The sequence below is a fragment of the Planococcus citri genome, chromosome 3 (genome assembly GCF_950023065.1).
Source record: "Planococcus citri chromosome 3, ihPlaCitr1.1, whole genome shotgun sequence".
Taxonomy (NCBI): Eukaryota; Metazoa; Arthropoda; class Insecta; order Hemiptera; family Pseudococcidae; genus Planococcus; species Planococcus citri.
This window is the reverse complement of record NC_088679.1, coordinates 5615639-5638554: the sequence shown is the minus strand read 5'-3', so window position 1 is coordinate 5638554 and position 22916 is coordinate 5615639. Positions and strand designations below refer to the sequence as shown.

General features: G+C 35.3%; 1 protein-coding gene and 1 long non-coding RNA gene across 3 annotated transcripts in view; one reads left to right on the top strand and one right to left on the bottom strand.

Moving 5' to 3' along the window:
• Positions 1–22916, bottom strand: part of LOC135841868 (uncharacterized) — a 312604-nt gene that overhangs the window by 275274 nt on the left and 14414 nt on the right. The gene's annotated exons all lie outside the window — the stretch shown is intronic.
• Positions 2934–18552, top strand: LOC135840900 (uncharacterized). Of its 2 annotated transcripts, none has more exons than XM_065357650.1 (3): positions 2934–3469; positions 11484–11823; positions 15743–18552. In XM_065357650.1, exons 1-3 carry the CDS (start codon positions 3281–3283, stop codon positions 16171–16173), a joined length of 960 nt encoding a protein of 319 aa, XP_065213722.1. In that variant the 5' UTR covers positions 2934–3280; the 3' UTR covers positions 16174–18552. The 2 variants fall into 2 exon arrangements, with proteins under 2 accessions (XP_065213722.1, XP_065213721.1); XM_065357649.1 differs by having other exon boundaries at positions 2935–3469; positions 11484–11829.

The window sequence follows — 22916 nt, the reverse complement described above, 5'->3', positions numbered from 1 at the left end:
TACAATGAGAGGGTGCCCTTTGAGTGCTTTTTGCAGGTTTCAACCTTCCAACCCCATTTGACCCCTCTCCAGGGTCAAAAAAGTGGATTTTTGCGTGTTTTTTGACGTTTAGCCAAGCCTACAGCCCCTCCAAATTGACCTAGAGGTTCCAAATTTTCACAGTACATTGGGAGGATGTACCCGAAGTGCCTTTTGCAGGTTTCAACCTTCCAACCCCATTTGACCCCTCTCCAGGGTCAAAAAAGTGGATTTTTTCATGAACTTAACGTGTTTTTTTGAAAATTTCAACATTTAGCCAAACCTACAGCCCCCCAAATTGACATAGAGGGTCCAAATTTTCACAGTACAATGGGAGGATGTACCCGAAGTGCCTTTTGCATGTTTAAACCTTCCAACCCCATTTTTACAGAAAGGTCATCTTTTTGGAGGGGCATAATATGACCCCAAAAAGATGAAAAGAGTCCAAAATTATACCATTGGTCAGTACTCTTATTGTGATCAACATATCCAAATTTCAGTTTCCTAGGTCATCCCCACTCTCACCCCTAAAATTGACCATAGGAGTCCAAATTTTCAGCATACAATGAGAGGGTGCCCCTTGAGTGCTTTGTGCAGGTTTCAACCTTCCAACCCCATTTGACCCCTCTCCAGGGTCAAAAAAGTGGATTTTTGCGTGTTTTTTGACGTTTAGCCAAGCCTACAGCCCCTCCAAATTGACCTAGAGGGTCCAAATTTTCACAGTACATTGGGAGGATGTACCCGAAGTGCCTTTTGCAGGTTTCAACCTTCCAACCTCATTAGACCCCTCTCCAGGGTCAAAAAAGTGGAGTTTTTTATCAATTATACGGGTTTTTTGACAATTTTGACGTTTAGCCAAGCCTACAGTCCCTCCAAATTGACCTAGAGGGTCCAAATTTTCACAGTGCATTGGGAGAATGTACCGGAAGTGCCTTCTGCAGGTTTCAACCTTCCTACCCCACTTGACCCCTCTCCAGGGCCAAAAAAGCGGATTTTTGCATGTTTTTTGACGTTTAGCCACAGCTACAGCCCCTCCAAATTGACCTAGAGGGTTAAAATTTTCACAGTACATTGGGAGGATGTACCAGAAGTGCCTTTTGCAGGTTTCAACCTTCCATCCCCATTTGACCCCTCTCCAGAATCAAAAAGGTGGATTTTTTCATCAATTTTACGTGTTTTTTGAAAATTTTGACATTTAGCCAAGCCTACAGCCCTTCCAAATTGACCTAGAGGGTCCAAATTTTCACGGTACATTGGGAGGATGTACCCAAAGTGTCTTTTGCAGGTTTCAACCTTCCAACCCTATTTGACCCCTTTCCAGGGTCAAATGTGTTTTTTGACGTTTAGCCAAGCTTACAGGCCCTCCAAATTGACTTAGGGGGGGCGTCCAAATTTTCACAGTACATTGGGAGGATGTACCCGAAGTGCCTTTTGCCGGTTTCAGCCTTCCAACCCCATTTTACCTAAATCAGGGTCAAGACCGGTTTGTTACTACATTTTTCGAAGGAGAAAAAAGAGAGTTGGGTGAAGCCCGAGGGGGTGCAGGAGGGACATCCCCCGCGAATATAAGAAGGAAACAGCGGAAGGAGAGAGTTGGGCGAAGCCCAAGGGGGGTTTAGGGGGGACAACGTCCCACCACATGCAGGCGAAGCACGGGAGCGAAGCGAGGGTGCGAGTAGTTCAAGAGCCCTCAATGTTTCTGGCACAAAAATTTGGCTCTTACGTAGCGGCAGACTGCTACGACTTTTTTTCGCTTGCTTTTTCATTGGTGTTGGAACCACTAGTAAGTAAGTTGAAAATGATAAAATAGGAAAAATAACTACCAAAGTGTACTCTATCCATTCCCAGTGTTAAAATTGTTCCATACTTCATAGTTCCACCGCCATGGAGCATAACGCGATGAAAAACCGCACCCTTCAATGTTACCCCAGTTTACGGTAGTTGTAAGATGATAAAATAACACGTGATTCTTTCATCATCCCTATTATTTTTATTTTTATAAATTAATCACAAATTGTGACAGGGGGGAGTGGATTGAAATTTGAAATAGAAATGCTTCCACGTTAATTCAATTTCCAGAAAGTGCCTAATTTTCTAAGTATTCAACTGGAAAAAAATTGAAACGGTTTGGAAATTCAATTTTCCGAAAAAATCACAAATCCACTTCAGTTGATGATAAAAATAATCATTCACCAGATCCGAATTAGAGCACATTCATCTTCTCGCAATTAAGTGCTTTAGAAATCATATTTTGAACCCCTTCAAGCATGATTTTGCCCACGCAAATGCTCGAAAATTAAAACAATCGACTTGCTACAGGTAATCATCATTCATTATAACAGACAATTACATACAACATTACAAACGCAAATACGAGTACATGCACATTTAGATTACACATATCTAAAGGCACACGACATACTGCTAATCATGATTGACGTCATCGCCCAAAACGAAAAAAAAACACAGTCAATCGACATCGTCAGATCATTTTGCATCATCGAAACAAACCCCCCTTCTACCTACATTCACGCACATCACAATTACTCACCTCTTACCTACCGTTGAAAGAAAAAGAAAAAGAAACCTTCACTCTGTATGTACTCGTATATATGCGTTTCACCTGCGAAGAGAAGAGCCTATAAAATTCGCTCATCTTCGCCGTAGTATAGAGCTAAATTCGTCGCAGAATTAAATTCCTAAATGTATTATACGAATCTTAGGTCACGTATTTGGCGTGTACAAAAAAAGAAAAAAAAAGCAAGTGTTTTTGTTTAAATCGTATACCCTGCTGTTTAATAAAGACACGGCGACGTTATCTACGAGTATCTTTCCCGTATATAGATTTTCTTTTGTTATCCGCATTAGGGAAACCTTTGTCAAATTTCTTCGGAAAAATCGATTAATTCTTGTTTATTCATTATCACCTGGTATTTATGCAAATAAAGTACACTTTGATCGCTTAGTCTTCTGTCATAGCCGCTCCAATATCAACATAAGGAGTCGTTCCTTTAACAACCGCAGCATCAAAAACGAGTGTTTTTTGCACATAAATGGACGCAAAGGCGGAAAAGAAATATTCCTAACGCGGTAGTCATCGTGATTTTTTTTTCCTTTTTGCTGTTAATTAAATAATGATTGTTTTCCAGCAGTGTTGTGTGTGCTAGTGATTTATTTGTGAGCTTTTGCTGTTGTTTGGTTTGGTTTTATTTTTATTGATTTTTGTTGTTTTTTTTTGTTATTTTATCTCATTTTTTTAATCATGTTCGCGTTGAAATATACGATTATTTGTGTGGCCGTGTTGACCGCGGCGGTGTTTTGCGACGAATCGACCTTTACAACAAATGCCAACAATGTGTCTGAAGATAAACACACTACTACCGTTAACGATGACGATTTCCTGGGATTGACTACCTCCGCAACGCCTACAAACTTACCGGATTTCAAGAAGGTGAGTTGAATGTTGAATTGATCAGATGCTGGATTTGAGAAGGGAACGTAAGTTATCCCTGAAAGTGTGAAAAAATTTAAGCAAACAGAAGACTATTTCGGAACATGATATCTCATTCGAAATGCTAAAAATCTCGTTCTCAAATCTCTAACAAAATACTCTGCTTCGCTTTGATCGATGATGCGAATTCCTTCATCGAGCTGGTAGGCAACTTAATCTACAGTTCAGTTTAATTCAACTCTGTAGGATGAGGTTCCACCATTCGAATGATGAAATAATACAAGGCTCGAAAATTCGTTTTATAAAAGTGTATTCATCTTTATAAAATTTTAGACCTCAACAGATCAGACCTAAGTAGATGAGAAAATTTGTCTCGAAAAATCAATTTTGAAAAACAAATCAAAAATAACAAGAAAATAGATGCATAAATTATCAATGCTGATGAAAAAATCAATTTAAAAAAATGATGAAACTGTTTGAATCATACATAGTTATTAATGAAAAAACGAATAAATAAACTAAACAAAAAAGAGAGCAAAGGGAACAGATTTTTCATATTTTGAACAATTCTTTAGAACTTCACTCAGAAAAAAATAGTCGACCCAAAAAATACAAAAATGGGTGAAGTCTGCTTAAAAAATTTGATCATAATTGTTTTTATTTTAAAGATGAAAAAACAATAATAAAATTTATAAAATTAAGCATTAAATTTCTTCCAAAAAATAACAAATCATCTCTCCATAATACATTAAAGCTATAAATTATTACGTGGATAAAAAATTAAGTCAAATTTGATTCAAATTCATTCAAATTTTGAAGAAAAAAAAAATACTGACCCTGTTAGATCAAAATGATAGGTCATCTCATCTGTAATAAAATATAGTTCATTTCGATTTGTTTGGATCGGATGCCATAACATGTTTCGCTGCCAATATCCATGCCTACTGGAGAAACTAAAAGTCGCTCTGGAGCTTCCAGAATGACCGAAAATGCTGAAATTTGGTTCGAGGGAGTTGATATAATAGTTGAAGGCCGGGCTTTTCTATGAGGGCACTTTGGGGGCACAGTATCCCTAAAAGAAATTTCAGAAATATAGAAAAATTACCAAAAAAAAAACTGAAAAAAATGAAAGAATTTGGGGGGAATGAAATTTGATCAAAAAAACTTTTGAGACATTTTCCAAAAATCAGGACTTTTTTTTGCAAACTTTGAAACAAAATGAGGACTTTTCCAGCACGCAATGCAAAAATTAATGCTTTTTGGACATCTTGGCAAAATCTTAAGACATTTTTGCAAAAATTACGACCATTTTAACTATCTTATCAAAAAACTACTGCCTGAGAATTTTGACAAAAAAACATTCAGTTTAGCAGGTTTTTCGTTAAGAAGCCAAAATTAGACTCTTTTTGACAATTTTGGCCAAAAATTAGCCTTTTTTTGACGTTTTTACAAAAAATGGACATTTTTTGACAATTGTGGCAAAAATTGACACTTTTGGACAATTATGGCAAAAATTGTACTTTTTGACAATTGAAGAGTGATATTCCAAAACTCGCTTTGTCCATTTTCACAACTTTTCAGGAGAGAGGAAAAACAGTTTCCCTTTAAACGGGTAAATTAGCTTTTTAGGCGAGTTTAGCACTTTCTTTGGGTGGATTTATGATGTAGGAGTGTAGGTATACATTTCATCCACTAAATACTGCTGAAAAAAATTTCAATAAAAATGGACAAAGCGCGTTTTGGAACATTATTTTTTTTTAATTTTTAGTGAATTGGCTATTTAGGTGAGTTTAACACCTCATTTTGGTAGGTTGATGATGTAGGAATGTGAGTTAATACTTCATCTACCAGGTACCACTGAAAACCCAACTTTGATAAAAATGGACAAAGCGAGTTTTGGAATATCACTCTTCAATTGTAGTAAAAATTGACACATTTTGACAACAATGGCAGAAAATTGACACATTTTGACAATTGTGGCAAAAATTAACACTTTTTGACAATTGTGGCAAAAGTTGATACCTTTTGACAACAATGGCAGAAAATTGACACATTTTGACAATTGTGGCAAAAATTAACACTTTTTGACATTTGTGGCAAAAATTGACACTTTTGGACAATTATGGCAAAAATTGACACATTTTGACAACAATGGCAAAAAATTAACACATTTTGACAATTGTGGCAAAAATTAACACTTTTTGACGATTGTGGCAAAAGTTGACACTTTTTGACAACTGTGGCTAAAATTCCCAATTGACAAAATCGTAAGCGTTTTGCTAGCGGAACCTCGCGTTTACCTCGCTGACTCGCGTTTATCTGGCGAATTTCTCGCGATTTCCAGCTAGCAACATTTCCTTCCTCACGCAAATCAAGCAGTTTACTAGCGATTGTAAGCTAGCGTTTTAGATGCTCGCAAAAAGCTAGCGATCATCTAGCGCATTTCAGCTACTTTAAAAATGGTTAGATTTGCTCGTTTTATGCTCGCGAAAAGCAAGCGATCATCTCGCGCACTTGAGCTAGTTTGAAAATGCTCAGATTTGCTCGTGTAATTCTAGCAATCTGCGAGTGAATTTTTGCTAGCTTTCCTACTCATGACGCATGACGTCACAATCACATGATTACGGTTATAGTCTTTGTTTTCACAGGGTATTGCAGAGTAATTCAAAATGGCGTTTTTTTCATTTTTTTATGCCTATTAACAATCAAGATTGCGAGGTACAATTTTGGGAACACGTTTTTTGGATGTATTTTTGGCCCTTAAACATCATATACTATATTAGAAATTTTTGCTTTGGTGCACCGTGGTGAAAACATGGAATAATGTATCGTAGGGGGATTGTGGGGGGGGGGATGGGAATTTTGAGAAAAATGATTATCAATGAGTAGGGTATCGTTTTCATATGATTCAATACCGCTGAGCACGAATATGACCTCAGATTTTCTGCTACACTCACCTACCCCTCTCCAGACCCTCTCAGCCCCCCTCAATTTTCACAATTTTTGAAATAAAGTTATTTTGATGACATTGGTGTCGTTTTCATACGATTCGATACCGCTGAGCACGAATATGACTAGAGATTTTCTGCTACACTCACCTTCCCCTCTCCAGAGCACCTCAGCCCCCCTCAATTTTCACGATTTTCAAAATTAAGTTATTTTGATGATGTTGGTTTCATTGCTATGGGAAAATTACATAAGTTCATTGTTATTGTACATGAAATTTCTCGCAGAATGAGCTACAGCACATGGCTCCCCCTCATAACATTCTTTACTTTTTTTTTATCAGTATTTATTTTCGTTACCATATTTTTTTCTCGTGATTTTTTATGTAGGTAGTCATTGAATTATAAAATACATACTCATACGTACTCAAGTTACAGTTATCATGAATATTATTATGCCACATATGCTCTGTATACCTATACAGTGCAATACACATATAGATTTGTTACGTTTTCATGTGTAGAAAAAAATCAAAGGTCCACCCCCTCGGGGGGAGTCAGGTGCTGTAGCTCATTCTACGAGAAATTTTATGTGCAATAACAATGCACTTATGTAATTTTCCCATAGCAATGGAACCAATGCCATCAATACAACTTTATTTTAAAAATTGTGAAAATTGAGGGGGGCTGAGGGGCTCTGGAGAGGGGTAGGTGAGTGTAGCAGAAAATCTGAGGTCATATTCGTGCTCAGCGGTATTGAATCATATGAAAACGATACCCTACTCATTGATAATTATTTTCCTCAAAATTCCCATTTCACCCCCACCCCCTACGATACATTATTCCAAGTTTTCACCACGGCGCACCCAAGCAAAAATTTCTAATATAGTATATGATGTTTGGGGGCCAAAAATACATCCAAAAAACGTGTTTCCAAAATTGTACCTCGCAATCTTGATTGTTAATAGGCATAAAAAATTGAAAAAAACGCCATTTTGAGTGGTAAGTATGAGGGGAGGGGGTTGAAAATTTTTGTGGAGATACCTACCAAAGATATACATAACTTCCAGAAAAATTTTCAAAATCAGTTGAAGTGGAGCTGAGAAAAGTGTTATTGAAATTTCAAAAAAGGGGGGTTCCCCAAAAAGGGGAGGTGGTGTGGATCCAAAATTTTTCACGCGGTAGCTTCTCGATGATACCCACCTTCCATGCTAGTATCAACCCGAACGCTCTCGGGGGCCGTTTCACCCCTCCTATGCGCCGATGTTTTTTTTGTGTTTTTTAGACAACCCCTCTCATGAATGGTTCCAGCTCCGTCCCCCTTGGGGGTAGAAGGAAAGTTGATATATCACTAGATCGGAAATTTGACGTAGATTCTTTTATCTCGCTACATATTTTTCGCTAAAATGCAATGCGGGGGAGAAGATCGCAAAAAACGGGTTTTGGGGGGCTTAGATCCACAATAGGGGAGAACGCTCACCAGGGCCGAGCGGGGACTCATCGGATTCGTGTTCAGCACATAAAAATAGACCGGTATACCAAAATTCAGCTTTCTACCTCACTTTTCCGAATGACCCTTTTTTTTGTCCAACTTTCCTGGACTATGATGGATATTTTTCAATTTTTTTATTGAGGTTTTAAGTACCGTCAGGTGGGGTGAAATAGGACACTGGGGTGAGAATAGACACTTCTCGTTTTTTCGGCTGTTTGTCGTCACAGCTCACGTAATAACAAAGATAGGATACTAATTTTTTTTTCTTCGGATAGTGGAGTGTCAGACGAATTTTTCTGTGTATGATAGTGCACGTTTCATAAATAAACAAAACCAGGAAAAAATAAACCGTAAAACTGATAAATTTCGTTTTTGAAGGAACACCTCCCGATTTTTCGAGTTCATTTAATTTCTTTGAAAGTTGAGTGCTTTAAATTATTGTACACGTATAGAGCCATGTGTTAGCTACAATTTCTTTTTTAAATGATCAAAATTGGTCCATAAATATGGCTTCTGCGATTTTTTTTCTGTCTGAAAATATCGTACATTTTGTCAAAAAAATATTAGATACCTGCAGTAATTTTGTTATTTTGCTGTTTCAGAATGGTTTGAGTGTAAAAAGTAAAAAAAGGTCAAAATCTTACAACGGCCTTGACCATTTATTCCTTTTATACGCCTAATCATTCTGAAAAAGCAAAATAAAAAAATTACCACAAGTAACATTTTTGAAAAAATTTACGATCTGTTTTCAGACAGAAAAAAAATCACAGAAGCCATATTTATGGACCAATTTTGATAATTTAAAAAAGAAATTGTAGCTAACACATTGCTCTATACGAGTATAATAATTCAAAGCTTTTACCTTTCGAAAATATTTAATGAATTCAAAAAATGTAGGAGTGTCCATTCTCACCCCATTTTTTGGGGTCCGACCTTGCCTACTTTGAGCGGTTTTTGGAAAATGGGGGGGAGGGGGCGAGAATTTTTTGGAGGGGGTCTACTTATAGCCAAAGGACGTAGAATTCCGTGGGAAAAAAAATTAGCTTGATAACTTAATTAGTTTTGGAATAAATTGAAAAAAACCTCGAAAATCGTCCTATTTCACCCCACCTGACGGTAAATAGGTAGGTCTACCTACCTAACTGAAAATTCAATTGATAGATAAATGATTGATAATGAACATTCTTCTTAAAAAAATTGGCAATGAGAAACACTGATTCACACACTGCAATCCAATAAATGCCACATTACAAACTTGTACAGTGATACAGGATAGGTACACCAATCAATACTTGGAGGGCCTGAATCAAATACTTCAGTCGTGGCCATGTCGTTAAGCGTAGGTAGTTAGGAACATAGGGTTGCAGGTTCGAATCCCCGTTAATTAGGTAGGAAAATTTTCGTAGGAAAATTAGGTCTTAAAAAATTCGTTGTGATGAGGAGAATTCAGACGTGAAGAAATACTCAAAATTGAGGGTACCTAACCCCACTCTTTTAATTTTTGAAAATAAAATTTTGACTTTAATGGGTGATAATTATTTTATTTAGTGGAATGCTAGCGTATAGCGAGCTGAGAAAGAAGCAACATGTTCTGCTAGCGTTTTTATCACTCAAAAAAATCCGAAAACTGCACAAAACGCTAGCTTTCTGCTAGCTTTTTCCTAGCTGAGGCTCGCTTTCTTTTAACGAACACGCTAGCTTTTTGCTAGTGATTTTCTAGCGTGAAACACTGGCGAAAAAAAGCTAGCAGAGAGTCCCAAAATCACGCTAGTGCGCTAGCGCAATTGTAGCGTGATTAGCTAGCTATTATCTAGCATTTTTATCCAAATTTTTGTCAATTGGGTTGATGCTGTTTGACAAGTATGCAAAAATTGATATTTTTTGGCAATTATGGCAAAAAATGACATTTTTTTGACAATTGTAGCAAAAAATTGACACCTATTGACAATTGTTGCAACAATTGACACTTTTACCAAAAATAGGCATCTCTTGGCAATTGTTTCAAAAATTGACACTTCTTGACTATTTGCCAAAGATTGACCATTTTGACTTTTTCCCCTAAAAATTGACATGGTTTTGACAACTTTTCCATTAACACTTATTGACTTGGCCGAATTTGACAAAAAAAAAACAACAAAAAACAAAAAGCAAAACAAAAAGAGGTCTTTTTAACATTAAGTCGAAAATCAATTCTTTTTAAATGTTTGGGGTGGGGAATGGGTACAAAAAATTATGGACTTACAATTTTCGAGAATTAGGTTCACTCTCCAAAATAGATGTGACAAAAAAAAGGCTCAATTTCAAGACTTTCTATCATTTCTACTACCAAAATTGGTCAATTTTAAAATTTCAAAAATTCGTTAAAAATCGCAAAATCAATATCAATAAGCTGATTTAATCAGGATCCAATCTGATCGAATTCAATGTAATATTCTGATCCAAATTAACTTAAATTTGATCCAATTTGAACCTAAAGGAATGTTTTTTTCCTGTAGTAAGTAATTATTGTAAAAGGTCCGGTAAAACTTTGCATTTTTGAAAGTTGAAATAAAGTGAAATTACGTGGAAACATTTTCAGAGATGCAAGCCACTTTCTGATCAAATTCATTATTCAGGGATTTTTGAAGAAAAATGATTTAAATGCTTATTGAAATGATTAAAAAAAAAAGAATTAACAATTGAAAATTTCTCAAAGTTAAGAATCAAGAAGTTTCCAACGAAGAAAAAAAATAAAAAATCAGCAGTTGAAAAAAAAACTTTAGTTTTATTACATTTAAAAAATAAACACTTCTTCGTTTTTGAAAAAATAGGAACGTACCATTTTGGAAATAATATTTCAGAAAAAGTTATCAACTTTTGTGAATTAATCCTCTGTTTTTCGGTATCGTTTCGTTTTCCGTTTTCAATCGTACAGTACCAAAAAATCAGTGAAAATTTTCGAACTTTTGGTGAATAACTATGCAATTAATTATCCATCATCATATGCAACGAAATCGAAGACTGCCTTGGGAATTTCATTTCATTATAGACCCCTGGTGTATAATTTGAATTTTCAGTTTTGTAGGAAGAAATGCAGTAAGTTACTGTAGGATTTTATTTAATAATTTGAACAAGTTTTTCCATTTCAACAGCTGAATTCAATTTTTTTTTGGGGGGGGGAGGTTTTAATTACTAGATTATTACACCCTTCGTAAAGAGGTTTATATGGAGTTCGTTATTCTTTTCCGTGTTTTATACGATGAAATTTCTGCATAAAAAATACAGTAATTAAAAATGTCTGAAAAATAAGCTAAAATTGGAAAATTAATTTCAATTTATTTGCCAGCAGAAAAACGAAAATTAAACGTTATTATAACGGTTGGTTTTGATTTTGATTTCGTTTTTTCGAGGATAGGGGTACCCAAAAAATCACACCACCACACTGATCCTTTGGTCAAGTTGAATATGGAGGGGAAGAAAGATTTGATGTATTTTTGACTCTTTTCAAAAATCTGTTGAAAATTCGTTCACAACTCATCGTCATCACCTTCGCCCCCATCTAAAAACCCAACTTTTAATACAATTGCAAATGTTTCAGCTCACGAAAAAAAGATGTTCGCGAAGCTACAACATGAACTGCCTGAAAGTGGACCTGATCTCATCAATCGATAATCTCGGCAAAAACACCGAATTCAGCATCTTGCCCGGCATCAAGGTCACCTCGAATCCGGACGTTTTCGCATCGCAGAAAACATCCGACATGAAGATGGTATTTTCGGCCGACAACGTTGGCGATCAATTGGACGAGCTGTTATTGAAACGGGTAACCAACTACGCCAAATCGCTATCGATCAACGTTCAATTACTCGACAAAGATCAAAAGAAGGGCAAATCGTTTGGAAGCAGTATGCTGGATAATTTCATCCGTTCTGTTGACGGTAGAGGTAACATTTTCTTCGATATAAGTTTAATTAAAGTAGTACAGCGACGAATACCATACAATACACATACCATATAGACCAATAGGTACACCTCAAGATACGTCAGTCTGTTCGATATCCATTTCAAATGCTTGTTTTTCTCCATTTTTTGCCCGTTTTTCGAGGCAAAAGATAGACAAGCTTCGAGAGTTGAAACTTCTCCAAATATTAGGAACAAAAAAAAGTAACTTGACAAACAATTAATGTCTTGAAGCCCTTCAACAGACACCTACGAAAAGTTCAGCCGATAAATTCCAAGCATTTTCATGAGTTGAACTGAACTAAACAATCAGATTGTGATACTTACCTATTCAGGGGGAAAAATTAAATTTGAGTGATCAATTATTTTGGAAATTGAGGATTTTACTCAATTTTCTTCAAAATATAATGTAAGAAAATATGGAAAACACATCGATTTGAATTTACGATTTTTTTCAAAAGTAATTTTTCAATTTTTGGATTTAACTGAGAAACTTCCATCTCAATTTTTCCTTCAAATAGCCAATAGGTAACCATTTTTCAAAATCTTTGTACTTTTACCAAACTGCACAAAATTTTATTTCAATCAAAGCAGAGACTTTTCAAAATTAACAAACAAACAAAATTTTCAATTCTAAAAAAATTTCAAAAAACCCTTTTTACTCATTTTATTTTTTAATTTTAAGTTTAATTCGTTTCGCGATAATTTTTTGAAAGATAAAATTCACAATCGATCAATTTTTGATGTTAGCAAAAACTCATTCAAAGAAATTCACAAACCCCAAAATTACCTTGAAAACTATGTATTATGTATGTAAGTAGAATGATACTAGATACTTAATTCGCAATTTAAAGCTTCCTTTCCATTACTGCTGAACCCTCCCCCCTCCCATCCCCTTTAATCTAAAATCCATTACAAATCAATTGAAATTGGTCTGGTTCATTTAGATTTTAAATTACAAGTATACATTCGGCTGATTTTGCAAAATGAAATATAGCTCCAAGCTCCATTTTTTTCACCCAAGGAAAACTAAATTGTTGTCTAAACCGGGAAGAAATAAAAATGAGATTGAAAAAACTATCTGCAAAATTCCAGCTGCCCAATTGAATGCGATTTCGAGGATTTTTGAGGTTGTAAAGCTGAAATAAGTATTTACTCCGAATTATTCGAGGCTCATTCCGTCCAAACCAAAAATTAATTCAGGTCATCCGATTTTGTTCAAAGAATTTTGTAAGTTCTTCTCGATGGTCTAATAAAATACCTCATTTTAATCTTTCTAGGGGAAGGGGGTGGGCAAGCGCAATACGAGGATCAAATCTGTTTAAAAAACTTTAATGGAATAAATTTGAGATCAAAACTTAATCATCAAAAGCTGGAAAGCTCAAAGTTGAATTTAGTTGAACTTTCATTAAAAAATCTCAAAGATGAACTTTTATTAGATAGGAAGTTGAAATTTCATGATGAATGCGAAGCTATGAAACTATTTTTTTTTAAATTGGAAAAATTATTGCCAACTTTTTTTCGCTTTATTCTCAACACGTCTTTATTCTTCAAAATTAGATGTTAAGACCCCTAGGAAGAGGAAGAAAAGTACAAAGGTTCACAAATTTTATTGTTACCAGGCTTTTGGTCACTTCTTTTTTGGAGGGCACGCCTATAATTTTTTGAAGATCCCAAAAAGGATTTATTTTCAACGCATCTGCTTAAAAAGTCCTCTTTTTGTTCCCAAATTGCTGAACAGAAGACCTGCTTTTCGCCAAACTTGCTCATTCATTAGTTTCTGAGTGTTTTTTTGGGTTTGCCCAAGTCAAAAAGTGTCAATTTTTGCCACAATTGCCAAAAATTGTCAAAAAGTGCCAATTTTTGCAGCAATTGTCAAAACGTGTCTATTTTTGCCTTAATCATTAAAATGTGTCAATTCTTGCCACAATTGCCAAAAAGTGTCAATTTTTGCCACAATTGTCAAAAATTGTCAAAAAGTGCCAATTTTTGCAGCAATTGTCAAATAGTGTCTATTTTTGCCTTAATCATTAAAATGTGTCAATTCTTGCCACAATTGGCAAAAAGTGTCAATTTTTGCCACAATTGTCAAAAGGGTCACAGTTTTTGTCACAATTGTCAAATGGTGTCAGTTTTGCCACAATCGTCAAAAACTGTCAATTTTTTGCCACCATTGTCAAAAGATGTCAATTTTTGCTACAATTGTCAAAAAGTGTACATTTTTGCGTTAATTATTAAAAGGTGTCTATTCTGGTCACAATCCTCAAAAAGTGTCCATTTTTTCCATAATTGTCAAACCATGTCAATTTTTGCCACAATTGTCAAAACGTGTCAATTTCGCCATAATTGTCAGAATGTGTCAATTTTTGCCATAATTGTCAGAATGTGTCAATTTTTGCCATAATTGTCAAAAAGTGTCAATTTCTGCCACATTCATCAAAAATTGACACTTTTTGGTAAAATTGTCAAGGAGCCTTGTTTTGGCCAAAATTGCTTACCTACTTACTTTTACCAACTCAACAGAACACTGTTTTTTTCCAAAATTTTCAAAAAATTTCCGTTCTTTGTCAAAGTTGTCAGAGAGAGTAAATTTATGAAGAGTTAACGAAAAATGGTTATGTTTTTACGTCAAAATGTTCAGGTAGTGCTTAAGCCCTACTTTTAAGTCAAGGCGTCAATTTTTAAAAAAATTGTCAAAAAGTCTCATTTTTGAAAAACATTCCAAAAAACATCAATTTTTGGCGAAATGGTTATTAGTCAAGAAGTACCCATTTTTTGCACAATTATCGAAAAGAAACAATTTTTGCCTAAATTCTTGTAAAACTAACTTTTCTGCTGTATTTACCAAAATTGACAAAAAATTCTCAACTTTGTCAAAATTGTCAATGTGCCCATTTTTGAGCTCAAGATGACGATTATGGCAAAAATTGACACTTTTTGACAATTGTAGCAAGAATTGACACCTTTTGACGATTATGGCAAAAAATTGACACTTTTTGACAATTTTTGCAAATATTGACACCTTTTGACAATTGGCAAAAATTGACACTTTCTGACAATTGTAGCAAATGTTGACACCTTTTGACAATTATGGTAAAAATTGACACTTTTCGACAATTGTGGCAAAAATTGACATTTTTATTGACTTGGGCATTGGGCAAAGACAAAAAAAACACGCAGAAACTTGTGAATGAGCAAGTTTGGCAAAAAGCAGATTTTCACAGAAAATTACAAAGAAATTTGTGCTTTTTTGCCAACATGTCTAGAAACAATCGATTTTTGCTTTGCCTGCCCAAACGCCAAACAAATTTTCTTTGGTCAAATTTCATCCCCTCCTCCTCCTTGCAATTCTTTTATAATCAATTTATTTTTAGTTTTTACGGCAATTTTTCCATGTTTTAAAAATTACAAAAATGTCCCAATTGTTACTATATAATTGAAAGTGTTGGGTTTAAAATTCAAATACATAAGTATATTTAAGTTATTTTTCGAATCAGGCCCCTTTGAATCCTCACCAGTGCCTTAAACATGGATGAAAATTGAAAAAAAAAAATGATGAGTGGGCCATCTTTTTGAAAGTTGTTGAGGATGCTGAGTTCGAACGTTTGCTCATTTTTTGGATAAGTCCTCTAAGTCCTAATTTGAGGACCTCTGCTTATTCAGCCTCCCGTAGGGCTAGATGCTTCAAAATTTGCCTGGGTGGTTTTCACACTAAAAATAATCTTCCTTACCAATTTTCGTCGTCCCCCCTCGAATCCTTGTGCTGAATTTTTCGTCATTTCATTCTTATCCCCAACCAACGACACTGTTAAATCACCAAAGCTCATCTTAATCACCTAAGGTACCTGCTCCCCCATCTCAATTCCTCCGACACTAATAAAATTCTTACCGTTACAGCCGACAAGAAAACCAGCAAATGGGGCTCGACTCTGATGACCGCAGCAGTACTGACCGGAGGAACCCTACTGTGGATGGGTCTCAGCTCGCTGATGGCGATGGCCACCAAAGCTCTAGCCGCCGCTTTACTCTCCATAGTCATCAGTTGTTTCACCGCTTACAAAACCAGCGGCCATTCGGCTCATCAGAAGAGCACCACCACCTACGAAATCGTAGCCAAGCCAGTATACTCTCACGCTTACACCGCCGAATTGCAAGACCCTCATTCGGCCGCCGCTTCGGGGCCTCTGCCGTATGGTCGAAATATGGAATGGGATAAAATATCCAGCATTTCTTCACGTTCCGAAATACAGCTTCCCGTTCGAGACGACGTCCATCAATTAGCGTATAAAGCTCACGTTCGACCTATATATAACAAACGCTCCGCCTGATAAGTGATAGCCCGCGATACAGTATCCAGCTCCCTCAGCTACACTCACCAATACCTATACCCATCCACCTAGACCAACATACTACTATACAATCATTCCTCGAGATGAAAAATTTTTCCGCGACCGATCTGTCATATCGTGGCAACGGCGAGTTGGAGAGCGAAGAGATGGAGGTATAAATTGGTCAAGGTGCAACTTCCTAGAAACACTGTCAATTATTAATAATAAGTAATACTCTTCGTCTTTATGGTAATTATCGCGTCTGTATTCTGGGCGCGGACACGTTGAACATCTCGATACATTAATTTTTCGATAGAAAAAAAAATAATAATATCGCGACTATAAGGTAAATAAAAACGTCAACTCAAACGCTCCTGTATACCTATTCTACCTCTTCCCTCTTTCTCACCACCTACGCAATTTATAACACGACAACGACGACGTCATTCTAGTCAATTTTTCGTCGTAGTTGTATCTCCTCATCGTCGAACGTTAAAATAATACATTAGAAGCGAGCAGGTCCAGGTACCCAGCCATCAGCTACCAAAATACGAGTAATATAATATCCATAATATCGTAATTTCGGCTCGTCTCGGTCTGGTTTTGCCGGACTAGGTACACAGTAGATGCACAGCTACCTTCTGCTTCTGCTGTGCGGTCAAATTAATTAATCATCGCTAACGAAGCATTACCAACGACCGACGACGACACTCGCAGTTGCAATACGCTGCTACGGATGATTAATTTCCTATGCCTCCTTCTCTGTGTGGCTCTTCTCTCGCGAATAACCGATATGTAAACCTTGTCAACCTCTGTGCCGTTTGGAAATTGATTTTATACGGGGAAAAAAATTCCATCTGTCTCTCGATTTTGAGCTCGGCAACATTCCATGTGCTCATCGATGAGATGAGCCAGATCACACGAGAAACTCTTCGACAACCTCTCTAAGTCTCTAATTTAGCTCTGAAATTCGCCTCATCGTCGTCGTCGTCTTCTGCAGATCACATTCTAGATTATTTTCTTCTTCACGTGTCTATACGACGACCTTACACGATGCCATATATTTTTTTTGTTCATTTATACCATACACATAGCTGTACGCGCACGCACATCGTGAAAAATTGATGGACTTTATAATAAGAATATATATGAGAGAAAAACGCGACCACTCTTACAAATCGTCTCGCGCGCGTATATATATTACTAATCGTGTCAAATAATTGGATAAAAATCGAAAGAATTCAATAAAAGAAGTCTATTTTTCCCATCCTATAAAACGTAGTACCGGTAGGTATGCTTTTAGTACGTTCGAACGAATAGATCAAAAAATATCTATAATTCGTCGACCATTCGAAGAAATGGCATTCGTCGGTGCTAATACCGCGAAAATACCAGGCGTTGGTTGTATTATGTTTTTCGAAGGGCGATCGTTCAGTTTCGATAGATCGATGATGGAAATACAATTCCGACGAATGCTCGAATCACCCAATAGTAGATACAGAACCATCAGTCCATCACATTCCGTGTGTACCGGCTACCTGATTCTTCTCTTTATGTCAAGTGTAATTACCCATTGTAGAAATAGATACTACTAACCTGATGTTGAACTAAAAAAAAAGAGAGAAAAAACTACATTTTTCGAGTTTTTAAAAATTCTTAAATTGGCATCGACAGCAGGATTCGACCCCCCCCCCCTAATCCTTTCCTCTTCCCGTCCATCTTCAAAAACTTACAGGATCGAGAAAGAAACGTTTTATACATATCTGAGTAAAACGACACGAAATTGGCGTTTACTGGAATACTAGGAACTTATTATAATGTAGTAAATAGAATGAGGAAAGCACCAACCTTCACCCTCACTCCCCTCTCCCCTTCATCTCACAATGAAGGGCCATTTTTTATTGTAATAAAAATGACAAATTCGTCCGATTGTAACTCTTTAGACCGAATGAAAAATTACAAAATCTAAATACGTAAAAGTGGAACATTTTTTATTGTAAATTTGATTTTAAAGGAATGGTTGACAAAATGAAAACCTAAAATGAAAAATGTTCCTCTTTTGATGTACCACAGACCACAGTGGAGTTATAATTGGACATATTTGTCATTTCATCAGACCCAAATTTTTCATAAATGAAGACAAACAATTGCCAAAGTCCACCTTCTCAGGAGCTACGATCTTTTTCTGGCTTAGGTATAGCAATTATTGCTCGAAAAAATACACTTTTTTCTCTCTTTTTGAAAATCTACCTAATCTTAATTTTACTCGATCATTTTTATGTATGTTGTTGTATTTATATGTATTAGGTATTTATTTAATCTGATATTTATTTTTCTAATTTATTTATTTATTGCTTTTAATAAATTGTTGTTATTGTTTTTTTTTTGTTTGAGGGTTTTATTTGATTTTACTGCATGAAGACTTGAGACTAAAAATAAGTAAGTAGGTAGAGGTACCCAACTGTAATATCGTTTCTGAGACTGATGAAATATTTTGGAACACAGAAGTGCCAACTTTTTAGTCATCATTGTCAATCTCAAAAAATCGAAAAAAATGACCAAAATTTTATGAAATATTTTCGGTAAGTACTTTAAAATTGGCAACAATTGCCAAAAAATTGTCACCACTGCGTTCCGAAATAATTATTTCCTCAGTGTCAGCTGTTTAGGAGCCCTCTATTCCTCTCCAATAGATAGCCTATATTGTGAAGCAGCAGAATTACCCCCAGATTTCAGAAGAACTCTCATAACAAACAAATTCATCTCAAATGCATCCACCAACCCTTTCCATCCACTCCAAAACTCAATTAACCCACCCAACCCCCAACATTTTGATCATATAGAAGGACCCATTTCTAATTTCATCACAATGTTGAATGATCTTCAAATCAATCCCAAAACTCTCATCCAAAAACCAATATTATACCCCCCTTGGCTTCTAAAACCTCCTCAAGTCAACCTACAGCTTATTAACTACCCAAAAAATAGCCACTCTCCATTAGTAATAAAACAGAACTATCTCGAACTTTTATCAGAATACAAAAAATTCAATCTTTGCTTTACAGATGGATCAAAAATACCAACACTTCACACAGGATATGCATACTCTATAAATGATAGAATTTCAAATTTTAAAATCCATAACTGTTCTTCAATCTACACTGCCGAACTCACAGCTATTTTCCACTGTCTCTGTGACATACTCACTTATGAAACAGAAAATAAGTCCTTCTTAATTCAAAGTGATTCCCTCAGCTCACTAACTGCTATCCAAAATCTTTTTTCCGATCACCTTCTAATTCAAAATATTCATAAAACTCTATTTGACTTACAAAATTCAAACTTCTTCATACAGTTTATGTATGTACCCAGCCACGTTGGAATCTTAGGAAATGAAATTGTAGATATTAATGCAAAATCTGCCACCATCCTTTCTCCCCTTATATTTATCACAGCTGACGACCTCAAATCTATCTTCACCCAAACCACACTTAAGAAATGGCAAAACTTTTGGTCCCTCCAAACCACAAACAAGCTCTTTCAACATAAAAAATTAGTCCATCCTTGGAAAAACCTCTCCCACTTAAACAGACTTGAAGAAATCATTATAACCAGACTGAGAATTGGCCACACAAAAATCACACATAATCACCTATATGAAAAGGCCCCAAAACCCACATGTCAATTCTGCCTCTCAGAACTTATATCTGTCCAACACTTACTATTTCAATGTCCCTCCTTACATCAGCACAGACTGTCCCTACAAATAGATGAAAGATCCCTATTCATACCAGACGACCCTTCCGAAATTAAAAAATTCTTAGACCTAATTAAAAAACTTGACCTTACCAACTCGATTTAAATCTCATACGACGGGTGTAATAATCAAGTAATTACAAACACCCAAAAAAAAAAAAAAAAAAAAAAAAACTTCTAATTCGAAGAGAAAATATTTTCAAGCGAATTGCAAATTTTCAGCCGCTACGCAGAACCTTTAAAGTGGTTTTGGATTGCGATGGTAATAGCAGAGGTCAACACAGTAGGCTATCTCAAATATTATCTTTTGAAAATGGACAATTTTTCTCAAAAGAGGTAGGATTGGTTCGAGAGCAAGAAAACCAACACTTTTTCGAAAATGCTCCGTCTTAGTTTCCTTTAAAGGCATGCCTCTGGGGCAGACATTTTTTCAAAATAACTTCTATTTCAATTTAAATTTTCGGTTCCTCTCAGAGCCCATTCTGACAAGGAAAACTCTGGAGGTTTCGCGTCCGATTTAAAATAGACTGCGACTGAACTCCTTCCCCCCCCCCCCCATAACTAAAATTTCAGCAGCCCAAGCCGATTTTTGGCGAATTTTTGAAATTCAAATTCGACTAATTCAGGCGATTCTTTCCAAAACGATGAATAACTAAATAGTTAATTATTCAGTAAAAAATTATGAAAATTATACTTTCGAACTATCCTGGAGCCTTCAGCACGATTTTCGATTTCTCCAGAATTTTGAAATGGTTTCAGAATGACAAGGAACAGTAAAATTCGGATTCAGAGCGATCATTTTGGTCTAGAAACAGCGATTCGTTCAAATTTTTAAAAATGTTTGCGAACAGAAAATTTTAGATTCTGATTTTGAGCTAAGTTTATTTATGCATTGAAAATCGCACCGGAAGCTTCAGAATGACTCGAAAATGTGAAATTCGGATTTAGGGGTTGATATTACTTCCATCGTTTTGTCTAGTAAATATTTTTAGGTATTGTTATTGTTTTTTTCGTTAAATGCATTCACTGTCTTTGATTTGCCTAGTCAAATTTATATTTTCAAAAATTCACCAAAAATCGAAAAACCAACTTTGTTTTGGTAGCTGAAATTTTAGTTATGGAGATTTCGGACCATGCTATTTCCATAAGTCGCGTCGTAGTCCCTTTAGAATCGAAGTTGGACACCTCTAGAGGTTCCTTTGTAAGGAGACTGAAGGCCAAAAGTAACTCAATTTTTGATTTCAGAAAATGGTCAATTTTGACAATTTTTGATAAAAATGGTTTATTTTGACAACTTCTGATTAAAAAATGGTTAATTTTCAATAAAAATCGTCAATATTTTGACAATTTTGAAGAAAATGATAAATTTTGACCATTTTTGATTAAAAGTGGTAAGTGGCCCATTTTAACAATTTTTGATACAATTTTAAAAAACGGTAAATTTTCGCTCACGAAGTGCTACTTTCAGTAAAATGATAAATTGATTTTTAAAAATTATAATTTTTAATTTCAGAACGTCCCAATTTTTTGTTCGAAAATGTCATTTTTTTTCTTGAGGGCCATTCCACGTCAATTGGACCAAGAAGTGGTAAGTGGGTTCGGCGATTTTTTTTTGAAATTTTGCCTGTAGAAAGACCTTCCGAAGGGATGACCAATGTCGCAAATCGCAGCTCTGTAGCCCATTTTTAAAGGCAGCCAGGGGGTGTCAAAGTTTTCGGTGAACCTAAAATACATATTACATATATATCATCCATTTCAGCAGTGGATTACTCGATAACTGTGATACCTACCAAAATGGAACTTTTTCCCATAGTTAGGGGTTTTGAAAGGCTTTTTGGTGGTATAAAAATCAGTGTTGCCACTTTTTTTCGTATCTACAAAAAATTAGCTCAAAAAGTTTCAAAACGTAGTTTTCATATCGTTCCGACTCTCAAAAATTCTGAAAAAAATATATTACGGACAACTTTTCATGCTGAATAACTTCTTAAAAAATTGGGTTGGCATTATTTCACAAAGTCGATTTTAAAAAAATTGAAAGATTGCGAAAAAAACGATTTTTTGTTTTAAAACATAAAAAACGGTTTTGAATGGCGAAGTTGACCCATTTGACCCCTATTTTTACGTATCTGTTGAAAAAGTTGAAAAAACCCTTTCACTCGATGAAATTAACTCCTCATAAAAAAATCAAAATTCGAAAAAATTCAATTTTCAATTTCAAACATCAAAAAAAGTTTAAATTTATTCACTTGTCTTATTTTGACCTTTTTCTGACCTTCAATCTATTTTTTATTCGCCCCCAAAAGCTCAAATCAGAGGTGCCATAAAAATCATCTATTTCAAAAATTAAAAAATTCATAAAATAGTAACGCAAATATTTTTTTCCAATGTTTTCTTTGGCCTAAACGACACCAAATTAGTTCCACTGCATGAAAAAAATTGCTTCATCTTTTTAAAAAATATTCGCTATATTTTATGAATTTTTCAATTTATGAAATTGATGATTTTATGGCCCTCCTGGTTTTGAGCTTCTGGTAGTGAATAGAAAATATACCTATTATTATTTTTTCATGTAAAGAGACTACTTTGGAGACGTTCTGGCCAAACAACATTTTTTTTTTCCAAATATTTGCCTATTTTTGAGAATTTATTTTTTATTTTTTTTCGAGATCTCAGGAGATTTAACATTTTTCTCTCGTGTAAGGGGGACTCCTTTAGAGACGTTCAGACCAAAAACAAAATTCAAAAAAAATATTTGCCTATTTTTTGGAATTTTTCAATTGTTATAAAACTCTGGGGACTTTGCGGCACAACTCATTTTGAACTTTCAAAATAACAAAAATCTATCAAAGCAAGTTTCAGAATTTACAGCTTTTGTGCCACACTTTTGAGAATTTTCCATTTTTTCCAAGCTTTTTCCAATTTATTTTCCCAATTTTTCCCATTTCAATTTTAACATTACATGTAGGTAGAGGTACGATATGTTATCA

What these genes read in the sequence shown, in the direction of transcription:
- LOC135840900 (XM_065357649.1), top strand. Translation starts at nt 3,281, where the DNA reads ATGTTCGCGTTGAAATATACGATTATTTGTGTGGCCGTGTTGACCGCG. An exon ending in ACTTACCGGATTTCAAGAAG is followed by an intron (nt 3,470 to 11,483) that starts GTGAGTTGAATG and finishes CAAATGTTTCAG; the next exon opens with CTCACGAAAAAAAGATGTTC. An exon ending in CCGTTCTGTTGACGGTAGAG is followed by an intron (nt 11,830 to 15,742) that starts GTAACATTTTCT and finishes TTACCGTTACAG; the next exon opens with CCGACAAGAAAACCAGCAAA.